We start from the raw sequence: 21,555 nt of genomic DNA, 5'->3' as shown, positions 1-21,555 counted from the left end.
TTGGGGGGGGTGGGGGTGAATGGGTGGGGTGGGCCCGCCCATGGGGCCCGCCCTCCGTCGTCATCAGCCCGCGCCGACGCAGGAAGTGACGACGCTCCTGGCGCGCGCCGGGCAGTTTCTTCTCAGGCTCCGGGTCCGGCGGCGGTGGCGTAGGGGTGAGTGGCGGCGGGCCGGGCGGGGCGGGGCGGGGCGGAGCGGGGCGCGGCCGGCTCACCTAAACTCTCGGATCCCGGCGGGCCTCGAGCGCGTGGGCCGGGGCGGGCGACACTCTTCGGCCATCTCGCCCGGCGCGGAACTCGGGGTGGAGGAGGCGGCGGGCCCAGGAGCTCCCCGAGCCAACTTCTGCCGGGCCGAACCACGAGCTAGCGCGACTGAACCCCAAGAACCGGGAACCCGCGGCCTGGTCTCCGAGCGCGCCCTCGGAGCAACCACCCAGGCCTCCCCGTATCCCGTGCTGGGGCTGCAGCCGTCCGATGGGCCAGTGACCCACGCAGCCCAGGTCGTCTTCCTTTTTTTTTTTTTTAAAAAAAAATTTATTTTATTTATTTATTAATTTATTTTTTGGCTGTATTGGGCCTTCGTTGTTGCGCGCGGGCTTTTCTCTGATTGCGGCGAGCGGGGGCTACTCTGCGGTGCGCGGTCTTCTCACTGCGGTGGCTTCTCTTGTTGCGGAGCAGGGTCTCTAGGCGCGCGGGCTTCAGTAGTTGCAGCACACGGGCTCAGTAGTTGTAGCTCGCGGCCTCAGTAGTTGTGGTGCGCGGGCTTAGTTGCTCCGCGGCATGTGGGATCTTCCCGGACCAGGGCCCGAACCCGTGTCCCCTGCATTGGCAGGCGGATTCTTAACCACTGCGCCATCAGGGAAGCCCCCAGGTCGTCTTTCTAATAAATCCTCCTGACGGCAAAAACAGTGCTTGGTGAGTGCCAGGTACTGAGCTACGAGCTTTACCTGGGTGATCTCATTTAATCCCCAGTGATACTGTCATATAGGTGGTTTTCTTACCGTTTACGGAATGGTAAGCTGAGATGAAGTAACTAGCCCTGGACAGCACAGGAATGACAGCAAAGAAATTGGAATCCAAGTGGTCATTTTCCAGAGCCCATCACTTTTTTTTTTTAATCTTTCTTTCTAGTTTTTCAGTTTTTCTAAAATCAGCAAAGTGGTTCGGTCATACATGTATATACGTTCTTTTTTTATCTTCTTTTCTGTTACGGGTTTATCACAGGAAATTGTATATATAATGCCCTGTGCTCTACAGTAGGACCTTGTTGTTTATCCGTCCTGTGTATAATAGTTTGCTTCTGCTGACCCCAAACTCCCAGTCCTTCCCTCCCCCCGCCCCCCACAGTCACAAGTCTGTTTTCTATGTCTGTGACTCTTTCTGTTTTCTAGATAAGTTCATTTGTGTCTCTTCTTTTTTTTTTTTTTCGGCCACACGTGGCTTCTGGGATCTTAGTTCCCTGACCAGGGATTGAACCCAGGCCCCAGCAGTGAAAGCACCGAGTCTTAACCACTGGACCGCCAGGGAAGTCCCATTTGTGTCATATTTTAGATGCCACATATAAGTGATATCACACGGTATTTGTCTTTCTCTTTCTGACTTAGTTTACTTAGTATGACAATCTCTAGGTCCATCCAAGTTGCTGCAAATGGCATTATTTCATTCTTTTTTTTAAATTTTAATAATACATTTTATTTAACCCAATATTTCTAAAATATTACTATTTCACCATGTAATAATCAGTGTAAAATTATTAATGAGATATTTTACATTTTTTACACAAAGTCTTTGAAATCCAGTGTGTATTTTATACTTAAAGCGCAGCTTAATTCAGCCTGGCCACAGTTGAAGTGCTCAATAGCTACATGTGGCTAGTGGCTACCATTCTGGTCAGCAGTTAATTTAAGGTGTGAATTCTATACACAGTTATAATCTCAGACAAGTAGAGGTATTTCCAACTGTACCCATGGACAAATTGATAGTGAATTCATGTTTGGAATATTAATTGTATAGCATTTGGACATGGAAAATTTATTCTTGAATTATGAATAAGTGGTTTAAGTGAACCCGATTATTGCGTATTATTACATGCAGCTACTGAAATAGGCACTTCCACATATTACCACATTTAATCCTTTCAAAAAACACCTGGTAGGGCTTCCCTGGTGACGCAGTGGTTGAGAGTCCGCCTGCCGATGCAGGGGACGTGGGTTCATGCCCCGGTCCGGGAGGATCCCACATGCCGTGGAGCGGCTGGGCCTGTGGGCCATGGCCGCTGAGCCTGCGCGTCCGGATCCTGTGCTCTGCAACGGGAGAGGCCACGGCAGTGAGAGGCCCGCGTACAGCAAAAAAAAAAAAAACACCTGGTAAAGGATCGTTATCGAGATTGAAACAGTAGACCTGTGCCCAATATCCACTTCACCCTTCTTCTAGTTTGCCTTCCTGAAAGGCAGAGAGTGGAACGCTGAATACCATGGTTTCCAGACTCCCATGAAACTAGGGTTCTCAGTGTGATTTACATTCAGCCAGTCACATACACATACGTGAGATTTGAAGGCTGGAAGTGAGGCAGAGACTGCATTTGGGGGGGGGGGCGCATTTTTGCCATTTCTACAGGCACAGGAACCGATTTTTTGGCAGCAGAATTAAAGAGACATGCCATTGTCCAGTTTCTACCTGTGGATGTTGAGAAGCAGGGTCCTGGGCATCCGTGTTGCTGGGGCAGATCAGAGCAAATACAGCATGGCCCTGGAGTCAGTGGCAATAGTGGCAGTGTCTTTCTAATTAAGTGGACTTTTGAAAGTTGTGGTTTCCCAAAGATAGCCATAAATTCTGTGCATCCTAGAACGTTCTGCATCCTAATGGGGTCCTCTGGTGGTCTTTGAGCAGTTGTCTTCCAGTTCCAGTCCCATCCTTCCAAACTCTGGGGTGCTGGAGCTGGGGCTGCTCACTGCATCTCCGCTTTGCCATCTGGCGCCCGCATAGGTTCTACCAATAGGAGGTAATAGAGGCTTGTCTTGGGTGTCCACAAGATGAGTAGATCTCCACACCTGCCCACCAGGATCTGGAAAGTTTATATAGAGGCCTTAACGGGTTTATTCGCATATGTAGTCCAAATGGTCTCAGTAACACATTGCTCTCTCCAGGCAGCATCCTTGAAAATGTATTTCATTCTTTTTTATGGCTGAGTAATAGTCCATTGTATATACGTACCACATCTTTATCCATCCATCTGTCAATGGATATTTAGGTTGCTTCCATATCTTGGCTAGTGTAAATAGTGCTGCTATGAACATGGGGGAGGAGGTGTGTGTATCCTTTTTAATTATAGTTTTGCCTGGATATATGCCCAGGAGTGGGATTGCTGGATCATATGGTAGTTCTATTTTTAGTTTTCTGAGGAACCTCCATACTGTTCTGCGTAGTGGCTAAGCCAACTTACATTCTTACTAACAGTGTAGGACGTTTCCCTTTTTTCCATACCCTCTCTAGCATTTGTTATTGATGGCCGTTCTGACGGGTGTGAGGTGGTACCTTGTTGTAGTTTTGATTTGCATTTCTGTAATAATTATCGATGTTGAGCATCTTTACATGTGCCTGTTGGCCATTTGTTTTCTTCTTTGGAGTAACGTCTATTTAGGTCTTCTGTCCTTTTTGTTTGTTTGTTTGTTTTTTGCGGTACGCGGGCCTCTCACTGTTGTGGCCTCTCCCGTTGCGGAGCACAGGCTCCGGACGCGCAGGCTCAGCCGCTCCGCGGCACGTGGAATCTTCCCGGCCGGGGGCACGCACCCGTGTCCCCTGCATCGGCAGGCGGACTCTCAACCACTGCGCCACTAGGGAAGCTCTCTGTCCTTTTTTCAATTGGGTTGTTTGGTTTTTTGTTGTTGAGTTGTATGAGCTGTTTGTATATTTTGCAAATTAAGCCCTGTCAGTCACATCGTTTGCAAATGTTTTCAGCCAGTCCGTAGGTTGTCTTTTCGTTTTGTTTACGGTTTCCTTTGCTGTGTAAAAGCTTGTAAGTTTGATTAGGTTCTATTTGTTTATTTTTGCTTTATTTCTGTTGCCTTGGGAGACTGCCCTAAGAAAACACTGGTGCCATTTATGTCAGAGAATGTTTTGCCTGTGATCTCTTCTAGGAGGTTTAGAGTGTCATGTCTTCTGTTTAAGGCTTTAAGCCATTTTGAGTTTATTTCTGTGTATGGTGTGAGGGTGTGTTCTAACTTCATTGATTTACATGCAGCTGCCCAGCTTTCCCAGCACTGCTTGCTGAAGAGACTGTCTTTTTCCTATTGTATATTCTTGCCTCTTTTGTCGAAGATTAATTGACCATAGGTGTGTGGGTTTATTTCTGGCAGAGCCCATCCCTCTTAACAAAGATTTGTACTGAAGCGCTCAAAAGTGGCAAGGCACAAGTGTGCAGAAACAGCATAGCATCAAACCACAGTTTGCTGAGTCCTGACACAGTTTGAATTCTTCGTCTTTTTTGCAGTGTTTTAACTCAAATGGGTGATGAAAAGGACTCTTGGAAAGTGAAAACTTTAGATGAAATTCTTCAGGAAAAGAAACGACGGAAGGAACAAGAGGAGAAAGCAGAGATAAAACGCTTAAAAAATGTAAGCCATGTTTTTTAAGTAAGTGTTTTTTTTAAAGGAGATTTAATTTCTTTGCCCTCATTTTTCCATTAGAACAACGCTTCTTCGGTGAAGTTCTTTTGTACTTCCAAATGTCGCAGGTGAGCCCAAAATCTATTCTAAAAATTAACAAAAACATTCAGATACTCAGTTTACATTGACAGCAGATCGATAACATACTAAAGCTGCATATAGATGACCACAGCCACGTGGAAAATAAAGTATTTTGAACCTAAAATCACTAGTGCGGTTGGGCTTATTTTTCTTATTTCATCATTATGTTTATGACACCATTTCCTCCAAGTATTTTTAGCATAGTAGGAAGCTGCCTTGAAATTAGTATTATTGTTTTACACCTTTCTTGGTTTGCCTAATAACATAGGAAAACTTTAGTAATTTGATAAGGGGCATTGAAAGACATTCCTCTTCTGATAAGTTTAGCAGCAGATCTTTCTTACGTATTTATGAGTACTTTTTGAGATACTGTAAAGTATTTGGTGTATAAAATATGCTTTAAGGCTCAGTTATGGCTAATATAAACAGCTAACAGACTTGTCACAGAGTCTAATGTCCCCTGTCATATACGCTGGTGTTAAATTTCTCAGGTTCTGGGTTACAGAGAGTTGTACGAAAAATCAACGGGATTTGAATGAAAGTTTTTTATATTTTATAACATTGGTCCACTCAAAGTGTGTATGAAAGTTTGTTTTCGGATAGTGGCAAGGTTTGAGTATTATGAAAAATAGGCTTATCTGTAAGGAAAATTGCTTTCTCCTTGCTTCTTAGTCTGATGACCGGGATTCCAAGCGGGATTCCCTGGAGGAGGGGGAGCTGAGGGACCACCGCATGGAGATAACGATAAGGAACTCGCCGTATAGAAGAGAGGGCTCCATGGAGGACAGGTGAGAGGGCCGTGGCGCTGGAGGAGCCCAGCGGCTGCAGGTGCGCTCCCCTGAGGAGGCAGGCTGAGCCCATGACAGGGCTGTGGTCCTGGCTGGCCCTTCTCAGTGTTATTTTGAAAGTTTGAGGTCATGACCTGAGGTTTACCTCTAGACTGAAATGACTCTTGTGTGGTGTCAGTTACCAGGTCTCCCCTCTTCTTAGGAAAAGCCTGAGCGTGTGTTCCTTTCTTTGTGATCATTCTGCAGTGAAGTGAACACCATTCACGTGGTACATGTAAAGAATTCTGCTGTATGTTTGTGATGATTTGTATAATTACTGTCTAAAATTATCTACAAATAAACCAAAGTAGCTGCTGAAAGATACTTGGAGCAAGGCCTTGATACAGAAACGGTCCTACCGAGGTCTGTATGTTCTGACGTTTCTTCCCGTGCTGTGCTTTCTCCTCACTTGTTTTCTTCTCATGTCCATCATCAAGCAGTTAAAAACAACGTAACCAGAAATTAAGGCAAAAAGGCATAGGGTGTGAATTCTTCCAAGATTTTGGTTATATAATCAGTTGAAAATATTGTTAAATGACCTTTTGAGATCATTAAGTTTGATTAAAATTGTGGGACCTTTTTTAACGACTTTATTATGGTGTGAATGACAAACTGCACAGATTTCAGGTGTGTGGTTTGATACGTTGTTATATACCTGTAAGCTCTCCCCACGACCAAGATCATGAATACCCTAGAAGTTCCTCAGAGAGGCCTTTCTGTTCCATGTTGCACATTGATTCCCCACTTAACACTTTCCATCTGAATCTGTATTTAGTATACAGTTTGGGCTTAGGTTTCATAATGAACATCATCTTTTAGCTGATGGTTGAGGTTCACCTGTCTGTTCTGAACCCGTCACCTCTCTGGGTTGAAGACGCTCCACGATAGCCCGGTGCTCCTCACATTACTTTCTCAGGCGCGATGTAATGCTGTGGTGTCTTATTTCAGAGGAGAGGAAGATGATTCTTTGGCTATCAAACCACCCCAGCAAATGTCTCGGAAAGAAAAAGCTCATCACAGGAAAGATGAAAAGAGAAAAGAGAAACGTAGGCATCGTAGTCATTCCACAGAAGGGGGTACAGAGCATTTGTTTTCTTTTGTATTGTGTTCAGATGCGGTCTCGTTCCTATTTCATGATCTACTGCCTTCTCCAAAGCACAGTTGAAAGCGAAGAGAATAAAATTATTGCAGATCATTCCGAATAGATGCATTGTTTTCCTTCTATGTTTTCTTCTGTGTGTTTCCCCCTGATTGCATTGTTCTGGGGTAGTTTGTCTGCCTACAGAATTGTCTTAATTCAACAAGGGAAAACACAGTCTTCAATGCTAAATTGCTTTAACTAAGAAACAGATGCTTGATAAAACTGAAATAATGGGTTTTATTTCATACCAGTATTAAAGAGCTTCTTAGGGGTGTAGGGAAAAGTGGGCCTGGGGCCTGATATAAATCTCATTGTTAAACTCAGTTGGCTAACGTGGTGTATGACGTAGTGTAGAAACTAAAAGGCGATAAGCTTCGTCCCGTATCCTTTACAAGTGGGGATTTCTTTTTAAATCGTGAAACTGTTACAGTCTAATCACAGTTTATTTAATACAGAAAATTAGAAAGAAAGATGGAGATCACAGTTCTATTCAGTGATAATCACATTATTTTTGGTTTTTTCTTAACTGGAGGCTTACTGCATAGAGTGTTATATTTTCATCCTCTTTTTTTTTTCTTTTTTTTTTTTTAACAGAAAGTCATGATTGTTTCTCCAAGTCAATGATTAGATATTTTTTCTTTTCTTCACTGGGTATTTTCAAGTTGAGTTTCTGGAGGTTAAGTTTCTTGGTATGACACATCCTGTTTGCCACTAGGGAAGCATGCCAGAGTGAAGGAGAAGGAGAGAGAGCACGAGCGCCGTAAACGGCACCGAGAAGAGCAGGATAAGGCCCGGCGGGAGTGGGAGCGACAGAAGCGGAGGGAGCTGGCGCGGGAGCACTCCCGGAGGGAGAGGTGAGGCTGGCGGCCCGGGTGGGCGGTGCCTCTGCGCCCGCCTGTGACACGGGCCTGCAGGGAGGGGTGCTGCTGGACGGAGCTGGGGGTCCAAGAGGAATCAAGAGGCGAGGAGCGAAGGTTTGGGCTGGACATACAGCCGTAGGGGAAGGAGAGAGAGGAGGGAGGGGTGGCAGGTGGCTGGAGGAGGGGAGCGGCTGTCCACACCCGAGCCCGACGCCCCCGGAGAGGAGGGCGAGGGCTGCTGTCCAGGCCCAGGTGGAGCCACTCTGGGGGTAGCCAGTCCCTGCACATGAGTCCTGAGGCAGAGTCAGTGCGGGGAGGCCTGGGGTGTGGGCGATTCCCCGTCTGCTCACTCGGCAGGTGTGTGCGGAGCGCCTGCTCTGCACCAGCTCTGTTCCAAGGGGCCTTGTCCAGGAAGACCAACAAGATGTGTTGCTTAGGGTTGTCTGGGGTCGCAGCAGAAATAGACTCTGGTCCTTCCAAACAAGAAACAAAAGGAGAAGTGACAAAGGCAATCCCAAAGGCCTTGAAATGGCCCAGGAGCTGGGATACCAGACTCCTGGGCGTTCGTCTCCAGGTGCCTCTGTGCGGGCTTAGAGTTCCAGGAGAGAGCATCTGTTCACCCCAGATCTGTTCTGCGTGGCCCAGGTGTGAGTCCTAGGGCCACCTCTGGGTCCTGCAGTCATTTCCAGAGAGAGCTTGAGAGCTGCGCTGCTTCACGGAAGGGAAGTAGCAGGCTGGAAGGTGCTGACATTCCCAGCAGCCAGGGCTGACCAGAGGGCAGGTACAGCAGGTGTGAGGAGAGCCTTCGTTCTCAGGACTCGGAGTGTGAGAGGTGCAGCTGGGAGGTTGGTGTCTAAGGCCACTGTGAGGCCCGCAGAGCCTTCAGTGTCCTGGCTGCTGGCACGTGACACACTCGCGTTTGCTAAGCCCTGTGCTCTGTCCAGTGTGGTCCAGTCACACAGCTGTGCAGACACGGTGGTGACCCCAAGGAAGCCAAGCTTGAAAATAAAGAGGAGCGCATGGAGAAATGCAGCAGTGGCCACATTGTACAAGGGAGACAAGAGTTCACAGGGTCATTAGCCCAGCGGCTTACTAAACAGCAACAACTGGGAGGAAAAATTCGAGCGCAGGGTAGTTGCAAGATGTTACCTAGAATGTCCAGTTTTCAACAAGAAGTTTTGAGACATACAAAGACGTAAGAAGGTTTGACCCCGTATTAAGGAAGAAAGACACAGTAGACAGCGTTTCCAGATTTGGCGAAGACTTGGAAGCAAGGAACCTGAAGACGGAGCAACAGACTTCACGCCTTCTGAAGACAGAGAGGAAAGGATCTTCAATCTCAAGATCTGTGGGACAGCATCCAGTGTACCAGCACACGTGCGGCGTGTGGGAGGGAAGGGGGGGCACAGAGGCGGCTTTTAAATAATGACTTGAGTGCTTCCCAGATTTGATGAAAACCGTTTTATCTACACATCCGAGAAACTCAGTGAGCGCCAGGTAGGGTAAGTACAAAGTCACAGCCAGACTGGGGAAGTTAGTGAGAAATTCATGAAGGGCAACAGCGAGCGGGGTGCTTCTCATCAGAAACCGGGGGGCCACAGGCAGGAACCCGGCCAGCCCGGAATTCTGTATCCAGCACAGCCAGCCTCAGAAGTGAGGGGCAAATAAAGGCCTTCCCAGGTGAACAGAGGCTGGGAGACAGGTGGACACAGCACTGCAGCCACAGCCGCGGGACATGGATTGCCCCAAGAGCTCCTGGGATGAGTTTTCAACAGAGACCGTGTGCCAGGCCGTGGAACAAGTCTGAAATTTAAAAGAATTGAGGCCATACAAAGTATGCCCTCTTATCACAGAAGAATTCAATTAGAAGTCAGCAACAGGGCTTCCCTGGTGGCGCAGGGGTTAAGAATCCACCTGCCAATGCAGGGGACACGGGTTTGAGCCCTGGTCCAGGAATATCCCACATGCTGCGGAGCAACTAAGCCCGTGTGCCACAGCTACTGAGCCTGCGCTCTAGAGCCCGTGAGCCAGAACTGCTGAGCCCGTGAGCCACAACTGCGGAAGCCTACGTGCCTAGAGCCCGTGCTCCGCAACAAGAGAAGCCACCACAATGAGAAGCCCGCGCACCGCAACAAAGAGCAGCCCCCGCGCACTGCAACTAGAGAAAGCCTGCACGCAGCAACAAAGACCCAACACAGCCAAAAATAAATTTCTATTAAAAAAAAAAAGCAACAGGGGCTTCCCTGGTGGCGCAGTGGTTGAGAGTCCGCCTGCTGATGCAGGGGACACAGGTTCGTGTCCCGGTCCGGGAAAATCCCACATGCCGTGGAGCGGCTGGGCCCGTGAGCCATGGCCGCTGAGCCTGCGCGTCCGGAGCCTGTGCTCCGCAACGGGAGAGGCCACAACAGTGAGAGGCCCGCGTACCGCAAAAAAAAAAAAAAAAAGCAACAGAACGAAACCTGGGGAAATCCTCAAATGTTGGGAATCTAACAACCCGTTTGTGAAAAACCCATGGCCCGAAGAAAAAATTGTAAGGAAAAACAAAATATTTTGAACTTTTTTTTTTTTGGTCGCGACTCGAAGCTTGTAGGGTCTTAGTACCCTGACTAGGGATCAAACCCAGGCCCCAGTGGTGGAAGCGTCAAGTCCTAACCACTGGACCACCAGGGAATTCCCTGAAAATATTTTGAACGAGAGCAAAGACAGTGTGTCAGAACCTAGGGATGCGGCTCCAGCTGTGCTTGGAGTGAAGTGTTTTCAGCTGTAAGCAGCTAAACCGGGAAGCAGAGAAGGAAGTTTCGGGTCAATAACCTAACCTTCTACCCAAAGAAACCAGAAAAAAAGCAAACTCATCCCGAAGCAAGCCGAAGAAACGTTGGGAAATGCAGAGCAGGGAGAAGCAGGCTTGGGAGGCGGGGGGGGGGCCACAGGCGGTACGATCCGTGGGTGCTGGGAGTGTCCTGAAGCCGGCTTGTGATGGTTGCCCGATTCCAGGGGTGTGTTCAGAGGAACTGAGCTCGCGGGTTGAATTCTGCATGGAAGCTATACCTCCACTTGCTGTGTTTGTTTTGCCGTACTGCGCGGCATGAAACCGAAGCCGCACTCCCTGCACTGGAAGCGCGGCGCCCTGACCACTGGGCCGCCAGGGAAGTCTCCTTCCGCTTTTATTTGGGGGTAGTTTGGATTCACTGGCATTTATAAGACAGTGCGTGGAGCCCAGTAGCCGTGGTCCGGCCCCTCCAGTGGTGACGTCTGACTGTGTGGAAAGCACTGGCGGCCCTGGTTGCGCTCTCACCGTTTTTTGCTTGTGCTCATTTCTGTGTGTATAATGCTGCCTTTTTTGTTCAACGTGTTCGCTTTTAAAGTTGTATTTGGACTTAACCCTGTAGGGACCTGAGCGTTAACGGACTGATGAGTTTTAACTCTTTGGCGTCCGGTGCCGCCGACCCCCCGTGTTTCGGTCACTGGTCACTGATATTTCCTGACCCCCACACGACAGCTGGCCCCAGGATCCGCAGGGCGCCCGGCCCAGGTCTGTGGCTCCCCCGCCTTTCCTCAGATGGGCTCTCCCAGCCCTTGGGGGCCCAGAACGACTTGGCTTCTGGTAGAGGTGGATTTACATTGTGTGCACGGAGGGAAATCCTCTTGGCGATCTCGGTGGAGCTGGCGAGCAGAATGTTCTGGAGCCAGTGGGGTTTCTGCCCCAGGCAGTTGTTGTTACCTCCTTGTACCGGCACTTTCTTCCGTGCGCATGCGTGTGTGTTCTGCTTTTTAAAAAGCTCTCTGAGGGTTGAACGGCCCAGAGAAGTGGTTTATAAACGCGAGCAAAAGCACTGGGGGCAAAAAGGAGAACTGCCTGTTTCGGGGTGAAAATGTGGCGTGTGCTGGTTCCAGGGACCGTCTCGAGCAGCTAGAAAGGAAGCGAGAACGGGAGCGCAAGATGCGGGAGCAGCAGAAGGAGCAGAGGGAGCAGAAGGAGCGGGAGCGGCGGGCCGAGGAGCGACGCAAGGAGCGGGAGGCCCGGCGGGAAGGTGGGGCGAGGGCGGGGCCCGGCGGGGAGGTGGGGCGAGGGGCGGGGCCGGACGACCCTGCGGCTCCTGGGGTGTGGGCTGTCTGCCCCAGACAGCTGTGCCTGGGGTCCACTCACGGGGGGTCAGGCCCAGGCTGGAGAGGTGGGTTCTGGCCCCTGCCTTTTGACCAATAGAGAGCAGTCTAGAAAGCCCACCTGGGTCCTCTGGTCGTTTCCTGTGCTCCATTCCGTTGCTGTGTGGGGGTGGGGGCGTGTGTGCCGTGGGAAAGGGGGCTGCCGGCACCACCTCCTTTCTGTTCTCGTGCCTAGTGTCTGCACATCACCGGACAGCGAGAGAGGACTATGGCGACAAGGTGAAAGCCAGCCACTGGAGTCGGAGCCCGCTCCGGCCGCCTCGAGAGAGGTTTGAGCTCGGGGACAGCCGAAAGCCAGGTGAGGCTGCGCAGCGCTCGCAGGGCCAGCGTGTGGCGGTCTTTGCGAGGGGCGTCTGAGCACAGAAAGCTGCTGCTTCACATCACGATGCGCTAAACGCTTCCGTGGTGTGTGAGAGGGACTGTGTACGAAATAAGTTTATCAGCACAGACGTTTGTTACTGGTCTTTTGAAGAGTCGTCTTCCTCCCGGGTATCTGGGTGAGCTGTTTCCCATACAGACCGAAGTTAGTCTTCGTGTGAGAAGCGCCATCGAATCTTGTGAGTTTCAGACGTTTTCCCACATTCACCTTCGATGGTTTGTTCCATAAGTAAAAGAAGAGAAAGTGGAAGAGAGAGACCTGCTGTCCGACCTGCAGGACATCAGCGGCAGCGAGAGGAGGACCAGCTCAGCGGAGTCCTCGTCAGGTAGCCGCGTGCCCGGCCCCGCCCAGGTCCGTGGCCCCCGGGGCCGAAGCTCACTGCTGGCTGTTTCCTTCCTGAAGCGGAGTCAGGGTCCGGTTCCGAGGAGGAGGAGGAAGAGGAAGAAGAGGAGGAGGAGGAGGAGGAGGAGGGGAGCAGCAGCGAAGAGTCGGAGGGGGAGGAGGAGGAGGAGGAGGAGGAGACCGGAAGCAACTCCGAGGACGCATCCGGACAGTCAGCCGGTGAGCGGGCACGCACTCCCTGCCCCGCGCGCACACGCGCACGCCCCGCCCGCACGCGCGCACGCGGTTTAACTCCGTAAGAGCGTAGCAGCTGCAGGTGGGTGATGTGAAACGTCAGTAAAAATGTATCCACATGGGAAACGCCTGGCTGTCTGGGACTTACATGAGGCTCCCGAGTCGACGACATAGGGCGCCCTTGCTTCCTTGTCGGCCAACGCGGACCGCGTTTCTGCTTGTGGAGGGTCTGAGGTGACACCTGTTTCCGTTACAGAGGAAGTGAGTGAAGAAGAAATGAGTGAAGAGGAGGAGCGAGAGAATGAAAACCACGTCTTGGTTGGTGAGAGGCCCCCCGAGTGGTGCTTCGCCGCCGCCTCGTCTGCCCCTGACCTGGGTGCTGACTCACGTTTGAGTCGTGAGCGGGGCAGCGACCTAAGAAATATCCTTTCCCAGAGGCACATCGTGCCCCGGGAGCTACAGGGAGCGCCTGGCTGGTGCGTCCCAGGACCCAGCTGGCTCGCGGGGAGCTGCTTCCCCCAGCACCCCGCACTTGGCCGCTTGGGCCCGTGGGGGCCCGCGTCCCTTAGAAGGGACAGTGCTGAGTGAGCGCCATCCTGAGAGTAATGGGCTTGGACATCAGGGGAGGCTGGGAAACGCCAGTTCGACTCCGACCACAGGGCCGTTGCTGACCAGGGGCTGCATGGCCTCCGCAGGCAGCCAGGCCAAGCCCTCTGGCCAGTGGCCGCAAGTTTTGGGCGGGCCTTGTGGCTCGTGACCGGCCAGTGGTTCACAGTGGTCCCAGCCCGGCCAGTGGGTCCAAGACACAGTGCCCTCTGTCCAGGGCGGTGGGACGCGCAGCCTGTGCCCAGCCCCCCGGGGCTCTCAATATGGCTTCTTTCTGCACTCGCTGTCCCCCCGCAGAACGGGTGGGGTAGCCACACTTGCTTGTTCTTGGTTCCTAATTGGGTTGAACTTTTGAAGTTCCAGAGTCACGATTTGACCGCGATTCTGGAGAGAGCGAAGAGGGGGAAGAGGAGGTGGGCGAGGGCACCCCCCAGAGCAGCGCCCTCACCGAGGGGGACTTCGTGCCCGACTCCCCAGCCCTGTCACCCATCGAGCTCAAACAGGAGCTGCCCAAGTACCTGCCAGCCCTGCAGGTCAGGTGCCCTCCCCGCCCCAGGCCTGGCTCTGCCTTGCTGCTTGTGGACGGGGCCGGTTGCTGAGAGCAGAAGCTGGGTCCCTGCTGTGGGTGTCTGTCAGTGGGCGGGCCCGGCCACTGGCCTCTCACGTGTCCCTGATCATGGTCCAGCCTCTTGTGCAGCAGTCTTGGGGGGTGGGGGACAGTTCCTGTGTCCGCAGCCAGGACGCCCGCCAGGGGCCCCATGTGGAGGGGGCGGCAGCCTGGCAGGCGGTCAGCTCTGCGGTCACTTCTGCCTCGGCCTGGGCGGAGTGGGCACCTGCTCCCCTCGCCCGGTCGCCGTGCAGGGGTCGGAGGGCAGTGCTATGAGTCAGCCCAGGTTTTCTGTTGGGAAAAGTCGGTAACAACGATGCTGGAGGGAGGGGGTTGGAGACGGCAGGTCTCCAGAGGGTGAGCGGCCTCAGGTGCTCCGGGTGCCCCAAGGCCAGTGGCCCAGCGCCAAGTGCCGCCCCAGCTCCTGGGGGTTTCCTGCGCCAGCTGGGGGTGCAGTGCACAGGGCCACTCCTGTCCCAGCCTCATCTTAGAATGAGGAGGCTGGAGGTGGCGGGGTGGGGGTTGCCCAGGGCTGGCTTTTGGATAAAGGGGCACGTGCTCACTGAAGCGAGGAGAGCGTTCCCGGGCCTCTGCCCACGCGCCCTGCGGGCCCTCCTGACACGTCTGTCCGGCGGGGCTTCCCTCTGGGGTGTGGCCCCGCTGCCGCGCCCTCATGCTGGCTTCCTCTCAGGGCTGTCGGAGTGTGGAGGAATTCCAGTGCCTGAACAGGATTGAAGAAGGCACTTACGGGGTGGTGTACAGAGCGAAGGACAAGAAAACAGGTGGGGCGAGTCCCAGGATGCCCCCAAAGGGAAGGGGTGGTGTGGCGCATGGCCCGGGTGGCCCAGAGTGCCGGCCAGCACCGCGGAGCGCCGGCACCTTCAGTGTCAGGGTCGCTGGGTATAGGTTCCTACTATCCTGGTCGTCGCCCCCCCCCCGGTGCTGGGCCTCAGCCTTGCCTCATCTGACTGCTGCACCTGAGCAGCTGGCCCCTCGGCGCCTTCAGAGGCCAGAAGGCGGCCTGACCGTGAGGCTCTGTGTTGCTTGCTTGCAGCCTCAGGCAGGTGTGCACCCTTGGCGGGGCCTCAGAGCAGCAGTCGAGGCTCTGAGCACCTGGGGGAGGCCGGTTGGCCATGTCCCGTGATCGTGGGGGAACAGCGATGAAACAGGAAGAATGTGTGGGTGGAAGAACGTTTGCTCAACGTTGGGTCTTCCCGTTGCTTTCTTTTCAGATGAAATCGTGGCTCTGAAGCGGCTAAAGATGGAGAAAGAGAAGGAAGGCTTCCCGATCACATCGCTGAGGGAGATCAACACCATCCTCAAGGCGCAGCATCCCAACATCGTCACCGTCAGGGTGAGGCCGCCGGCCACGCGCCTCTGCCCCGCGGGGCCCCCAAGTGCTACACCCCGGTGGCCGTCGCACTTAGGAGATCCCTGTTGTCACCCAGCGTCTGGGCCCCGGGATTTCAGGTCTCTTGGGAGAGCTGGCGGCGGCAGGGCCAGCCTGGGACCCCCGGGCCATGGGACCTGCTGTCGTTTCCTAGGAAATCGTCGTGGGCAGCAACATGGACAAGATCTACATCGTGATGAACTACGTGGAGCACGACCTCAAGAGCCTCATGGAGACCATGAAGCAGCCCTTCCTGCCGGGTAGGGCCCTACGCCCGGGTCCCCCTGAGGGACGTGCTGTGCTCAGGTCGCCCGGGGCGGGAGTGCTGACCTGGACTCTGACCCTGTCGCGCTGCGTGTGTGTGAGCGCCCGGGTGCCGGGAAGCTTGGTGGCTGCTGAGGCAGCCGAAGACCCGGGGCACCAGCCGCGTGCTGACCTGTTGCCATCCAGGAGAGGTGAAGACCCTGATGATCCAGCTGCTGCGTGGAGTGAAGCACCTGCACGACAACTGGATCCTGCACCGAGACCTCAAGACGTCCAACCTGCTGCTGAGCCATGCCGGCATCCTCAAGGTGAGCCCTGCGGGCGGCTCGGGGAGCGGCCCGCTCCCAGGCATGGAGCCGCCCACAGCCCGCCCTCTGTCCTCACAGGTGGGGGACTTCGGGCTGGCGCGGGAGTATGGGTCCCCTCTGAAGGCCTACACCCCGGTGGTCGTGACCTTGTGGTACCGTGCCCCCGAGCTGCTGCTCGGCGCCAAGGTGAGTGTGGGTGTGCAGGAGCGTGCCCTGGGCGCCCTGACCCGCCAGCCCCCTGAGTGCTTCCTGACCCCCAGGAGTACTCCACGGCCGTGGACATGTGGTCGGTGGGCTGCATCTTTGGGGAGCTGCTGACTCAGAAGCCGCTGTTCCCTGGGAAGTCGGAAATCGATCAAATCAACAAAGTGTTCAAGGTGGGTGCCCCTGGGGACGTGTGCAGGCGCCCGGGCCAGGTGACCCTTCCCTGCAGGGCCCGGCTATTTGAGACGCCGCCCTGTTTCAGGACCTGGGGACCCCCAGTGAGAAAATCTGGCCCGGCTACAATGACCTCCCCGCAGTCAAGAAGATGACCTTCACCGAGTACCCGTATAACAACCTCCGCAAGCGCTTCGGGGCTCTGCTCTCAGACCAGGGCTTCGACCTCATGAACAAGTGCGTCCCTCCCTGCACCCCACCCTCAGCCCGCCTCCTCCCCGCCCAGCCCCGCCCCTGCCAAGTGCCTTGTTCTCCCAGGTTTCTGACCTACTTCCCTGGACGGAGGGTCAGCGCAGAGGATGGCCTCAAGCACGAGTATTTCCGCGAGACACCCCTCCCCATCGACCCCTCCATGTTCCCCACATGGCCCGCCAAGAGCGAACAGCAGAGGGTGAAGCGGGGCACCAGCCCCCGGCCCCCAGAGGGAGGCCTGGGCTACAGCCAGCTGGTGAGGGGCGGGCTGGTGGGAGGAGCGGGGTCGCCAAGGCGGGGTTGGCCCGGCCGGGGCCCCACGAAGCCGCTGTATCCACAGGGTGACGACGACCTGAAGGAGACGGGCTTCCACCTCACAACCACGAACCAGGGGGCCTCGGCCGCGGGCCCAGGCTTCAGCCTCAAGTTCTGAGGCTCAGAGCTGACCCCGGACCCACCTTGGGGAGCGCCAACCGCTGAGGCCCAGCTGGGACAGCGGCAGACACTGGAGGCGACGTCTGGGTCCAGACCCCCGTCCTGCCCTGATCAGGGGCCGCCACTGCCACGGGGCTGCCGTGGACGCGACCTCGAGTCTAGGACTGGCTGCTGGCCTCGTGGGGTGTTCCATGTTTTCACTTTATCTTGGTTTGTAAATTTGTAGAATTAAATCACGTTTTCCTTGCCGTGGGACGAAAGGCTGTGTTTTTTCAGATGTATCGGACTTGCCCTGCGAGGAGAGGGCGGGCGTCCGTACACCCACACACACACACTCAGCCACGGTGACCACCGGCGGCCACCCCAGTCGGGTGCTGGCCACGACTGGGAACAGAGCTGCGGGGGGTTTGGTACTTCTTAATCTTCAGGCTGCTGCTCCAGCACCTTCCTGCCTCTCACCCAGGGCCCCAGAGCCAGGCGTGCGAGCTCGCAGCCACAGCGGGTTTTTGTACAAGGTGGTTACGTGTTTTAAGATGTAGTAAAATATTCTTGGAGAAAAGGTCTGGCATTTCCTTCTTTAAGGGGCTGGTCCTGTGCTGGGTCCTGGGCCTCCCCGGGGTGCGGGGGGAGCCCCAGCCCCTACACTCAGGGAGGGAGGGGGGAAAGGCAGTCTCCGTGGGCTCAGCTCTTCGCAGCCCGCGAGTCCTCCAGCTACTGGTCTGGCTGGACACAGTGTCGCTTGGGCAGAAGGGGACTTGTCACTGCCCGGGGCCCCCAGCTGCACCGAGCTAGTTCCTCCTGCGGGCACCGCCAGCCTCCCCGACACACACACGCTGCCCGCGCTCACCCGACTCCCTTCAGGGAGGCCTTGCAGCCACAGGGCCCACCCCCTTCCCAGCCCTGAGCCCACGCGAGACCCCCGGCCCCACTGGCTCAGCGCGCTGGCCCTGGTGATGCTGCTGGCGCCTGGGCCTCGCGTTACCCACTGTTCCAGGCCTGGCCTGGAGAAGCCCGTCTCGGCCTGTCTCTGTGGACGGCATCCTCCCTGCAAGGAACCGGCTGCAGGCTCCGCACCCCGTGGGCCAAGACTGGCCGCCCACCCTCCCAAGAAAGGGCCAGGAGACGTGAGCGAGAAACTGCTTTATCGGCATCCTCAGCCCTGCGGGCGGCCTTCAGCTCCGCAGGCGGACGCGCCAGGAGTAGGTGCTGAGCACGTGCTGCCGCCGGCGCACCACGCACGTGTAGGTGCCCTCGTTGATGGCGTTGGCGATGATGCTCAGGTGCGCGTCGCCCAGCGCCAGGTAGCCGGGGTAGGAGAACTCCAGGGGCTCCTGGTCCTTGTACCAGCTGCGGGGAGGGCGGAGGGCTGGGCAGGGTCCCGAGTCCCCCGCCCACCCTCGGGGCGCCCAGGCAGGGTCACTCACTACACTTTGCCTTTCTTGTGGAGGATCTTCTGGCCGCAGCGGAAGGTCACATTCCTGCCCTCGGGCACCAGCCGGGTTTTGGTCCTGGGGGGCGGTGCGGTGGCAGCCACCGTGGGGAAGGGGAACTCTGCTCATACAGGGTGGGGGGGGCGGAGGCCACATCAGTACCTGGCGCCCTGGCCGGAGGCAGGCCGGTGCCTGACACCCAAGCTCACCGTAGCAGAAGTCGCAGCTGCTGGGACACAGCCTCTTCATGAGCCTCTGGCGGGCGTCGCAGAAACCCCTCCGCGCCCAGGACGCGCACACGAACAGCCGGTCCAGGCAGCCTGCAGGGGGGCAGCCTGGACTCAGGGCCCGCCCGCCCCGGCCCCTGGCCCCGCCCGGCCCGGTCCCGCACTCACCGTAGAGCCGGTGCAACCCCCACAGCTCGTCCTGCGACAGCGCCTTCCAGCCACGCAGCGTGGCGTTGAGGTGCATGAGCGCCCGGCCGTGCTGCGAGTGCATCAGGCCCAGCGCGTGGCCGATCTCGTGGGCCGCCACGTGCACCAGGTCGGTGAGCCACACGCCTGCGGGCCCCGCCGGTCAGTGCCCGGGACCCGGCCCAGCCCTCCGCCGCCCCCCACCCCCCCGCCCGCCGCCCGCCGGCCTTGCCCCCGAGGCCCGAACAGCTGCTGCAGTGCCGGGAGCCTCCCTCGGGCAGCCGTGGGAAGATAAGCGTGTTCCAGGCTGGCGAGGTGGTGAGCTGGCCCCCAGGAATGCAGCTCCAGCTCGGGCTCCAGCGGTGTGGGGGGAGGGGGCTTCAGGGCTCCCGGAACCCAGGCTTACCACCTCCTCCCAGCCTGCCCCTGCCCGCCTCCCTGATCCCAAATCCCAGCCATGACACCCCCAAAGCCCTCCCGCTGTGCCCGCCCGTGGTGCGAGGGCCCCACGGGAGGCCAGGCCGGCGTCACCTTTCTTCCAGCTGTAGCGTGTGGGGCCCAGGACCCAGTACTCGCTGTCGTCAAAGTGGATGCCGCCGTGCGGGGGGAAGAAGGCGTGGGCCAGCTCGCCCGTGGGGCCGTCGAAGCAGTGGTGCGTCGGGGAGACCAGGCAGTCCGTGTGGTTGACCGGGTAGAAGCCTGCAGGAGCACGGGGCTGAAAGGGGGCCTTGGGGCGGGGCGGGGACTGGGGGCACGGCGCCCACCTATGCGGAGGTCGCTGGGCTGCTCAGGGGCCACCTCGCGGAAGCTGAAGGGGGACACGTCACTCCACATGCGGAAGGCGGCGGCCAGGCCCCGCCGGGTCTCTCTGGGGCTGAGCAGGTTCCTCGGGAAAGAGAGGATCCTGGGGTGGGAGTCATGGTCAGGGGTGGCAGCCAGGCAGCACCGCCCCCCCCCCCCAGGGCCAGGGTCGCACCTGTATGTGAGGTTGAAGTGGTCCCAGTGCAGCCGGGTCGGGGTCAGCGTGTAGCGGCGTCTGCGGGGCGCTGGGGGGTGCGGCGGGCCAAGGCTTGGGGTGGTGAGCACACCCGCGGTCGGGGGCACAGCGTCTCCCTTCGAGGGAAGCAAGTGCCCCGTGGGGAGGCAGCAGGGACTGTCCCCAAGCCGCGAGGAAATGGACCTCGAAGGATGGGAGGGCGCGCGCTCCAGGGAGCGCTGGCGCTCTCTCCAGGGAGGGACTCCTTTGTCTTTCGGCATTTTCTGGTTTTCCACCCCGAGCCAGAGCTACTTAACAGCCAGAAAGAAAAACGTTGCTAAAAACAGGCCAGGTCGGAGTGGGCGGAGCTGCCGGCAGATGCTGCCCCCCCACCCCCCCTTCAACGGACGCGGACTCGCCGACTCAGGCCCGGACGGTCAGCCGGGGCCGACTCGCCCGCTCCCGCGCCCTCTCACCTGCGCTGCGCTCGCCACGGGCCGGTTCCCCAGGGCCCCCGGCCGGGCCAGCAGCACGAGCGTGGGGAGGAGGCACAGCGCGCCCAGCACGGCTCCGAGAAGGCGGGCCCGGTCGTGGGCCCCCGACGCCGCTGAGGGGACGCAGGCCCCGCGGCCCATGGCGCCTGCGGAATCGCTGTCGGGGCTCAGGCGGCGGGGCAGCGCGGCGGCGGCTCGGGTTACAGCCCTGAGGGGGAGGGCGCGCGGCTGCCCCGAAGGGAACCAGCTGGCCGCCTGCTGTCGGGAGCACCCCCGACACCTCCAGCCTGGGGTGCGGGGACCCGGGCCTGTGGGTCGGTGGCGGTGGCCTGGGCAGGGCCAACTGGGCGGGGTCACTTGGCGGGGGTGGGGGTGGTGTTGCGAGGAGGGCCCTGGACGCCAGGGAAGGGACGGACACCGGGGGCCTGGGCTTAGGCAGGAGTGGTCAGCCGGGTCCCCAGACTCGCTGAGAGTGGACTGACCTGGCAGCTTCTCTCCCAAACGGAGTGCCCCTGGGCACCGGATGAGACCCGGCAGTGGGACCTGCATCCCGGCCAGCTCGGGACAAGTCCCCTGCAGGCGCTGGCTGACAGGGACCCCACGAGAGGGGAGGGATGCGACGGGAGGGGACGTGGCAAGTGAGTACCGGGCTGAGGAAGAGGGAGAAGGAGGCGCCTGCGGAGCAAGGCTTGGGGTGCCAGGAGGGAGGAGGACCTGCAGGGGCCAGCGGAAGGACCCATGGAGGGCGACAGGGACAGCGCACGAGGGGCGGGGGAGCGCGGGGAGGGGGGCGCCGCAGGAATCTCCACCAGGCGCTGCCTGCCGAGCGCGCGCAGGGCCGAAGTCTGAACGGTCCTGGGTTGGGGCTGGGGCACCGGCTGTCATGGGGGCGGGAGACTCGACGGGACGACTTTCAGGTCATGCCTGACTGAGGAGCTAAGCCAGGCGGGATGTAGGCGAGGGCGCCTCTGGGCTTGGGGAACCGGGATCCTGGGTGGGACGGGCCTCCCGCCGGGGCGGAGTGGCCGGGGGGAGGGGAGATGGGGTGGGGGCTGGGCCGAGCCAGAGGCGGCGCGGGGGCGGGGAGGGGAGGGGGTCTGGCCCTCCCTGTTCTCCACCCAGGCCTTGAGCCCAGAGTGACAGTGGCGCGCCGGGCCAGCGGGGTCAGCGCCAAGTGGCTGGCTGGCAGCCTTGAGGCTCCGGGGGAGCACTTCGGCGGTTCTTGGAAAGCGCCCGGCCGCAGGGCCCAGACCAGGGCAGTGCCCGCCTCCCCCACGGCTACACGCTTGCGCCGACACACCGACCGTCTCT

At 57.2% G+C, this 21,555-nt stretch overlaps 2 protein-coding genes across 4 annotated transcripts; one reads left to right on the top strand and one right to left on the bottom strand.

The window, feature by feature from the left end:
• The first annotated feature begins 114 nt into the window (after nt 1-114).
• Nucleotides 115-17,480, top strand: CDK11B (cyclin dependent kinase 11B). 3 transcript variants are annotated; one of them, XM_079942907.1, is made up of 20 exons: nt 115-155; nt 4,489-4,612; nt 5,417-5,532; nt 6,520-6,617; nt 7,428-7,566; nt 11,467-11,603; nt 11,912-12,034; nt 12,345-12,440; nt 12,518-12,676; nt 12,948-13,013; nt 13,655-13,830; nt 14,596-14,686; nt 15,137-15,258; nt 15,449-15,554; nt 15,745-15,866; nt 15,945-16,052; nt 16,127-16,243; nt 16,333-16,481; nt 16,563-16,752; nt 16,837-17,480. In XM_079942907.1, exons 2-20 carry the CDS (start codon nt 4,502-4,504, stop codon nt 16,927-16,929), a joined length of 2,319 nt encoding a protein of 772 aa, XP_079799033.1. In that variant the 5' UTR covers nt 115-155; nt 4,489-4,501; the 3' UTR covers nt 16,930-17,480. The 3 variants fall into 3 exon arrangements, with proteins under 3 accessions (XP_079799033.1, XP_079799032.1, XP_079799034.1); XM_079942906.1 differs by having other exon boundaries at nt 6,520-6,647; XM_079942908.1 differs by lacking the exon at nt 115-155 and adding an exon at nt 493-499 and having other exon boundaries at nt 6,520-6,647.
• A 288-nt stretch (nt 17,481-17,768) lies between these two features.
• MMP23B (matrix metallopeptidase 23B) lies at nt 17,769-20,385 on the bottom strand (the record flags this gene model as incomplete). Its single annotated transcript, XM_079942954.1, has 8 exons — nt 17,769-18,278; nt 18,356-18,482; nt 18,571-18,681; nt 18,757-18,921; nt 19,306-19,473; nt 19,539-19,678; nt 19,751-19,887; nt 20,227-20,385. 8 exons carry the CDS (start codon nt 20,383-20,385, stop codon nt 18,104-18,106), a joined length of 1,182 nt encoding a protein of 393 aa, XP_079799080.1. The 3' UTR covers nt 17,769-18,103.
• Between the last annotated feature and the right edge of the window lie 1,170 nt (nt 20,386-21,555).

Source organism: Stenella coeruleoalba (assembly GCF_951394435.1).
Source record: "Stenella coeruleoalba genome assembly, chromosome: 1".
Classification (NCBI taxonomy): domain Eukaryota; kingdom Metazoa; phylum Chordata; class Mammalia; order Artiodactyla; family Delphinidae; genus Stenella; species Stenella coeruleoalba.
Note: the sequence above shows the minus strand (reverse complement) of the source record. Positions and strands in the feature narration are given on the sequence as shown.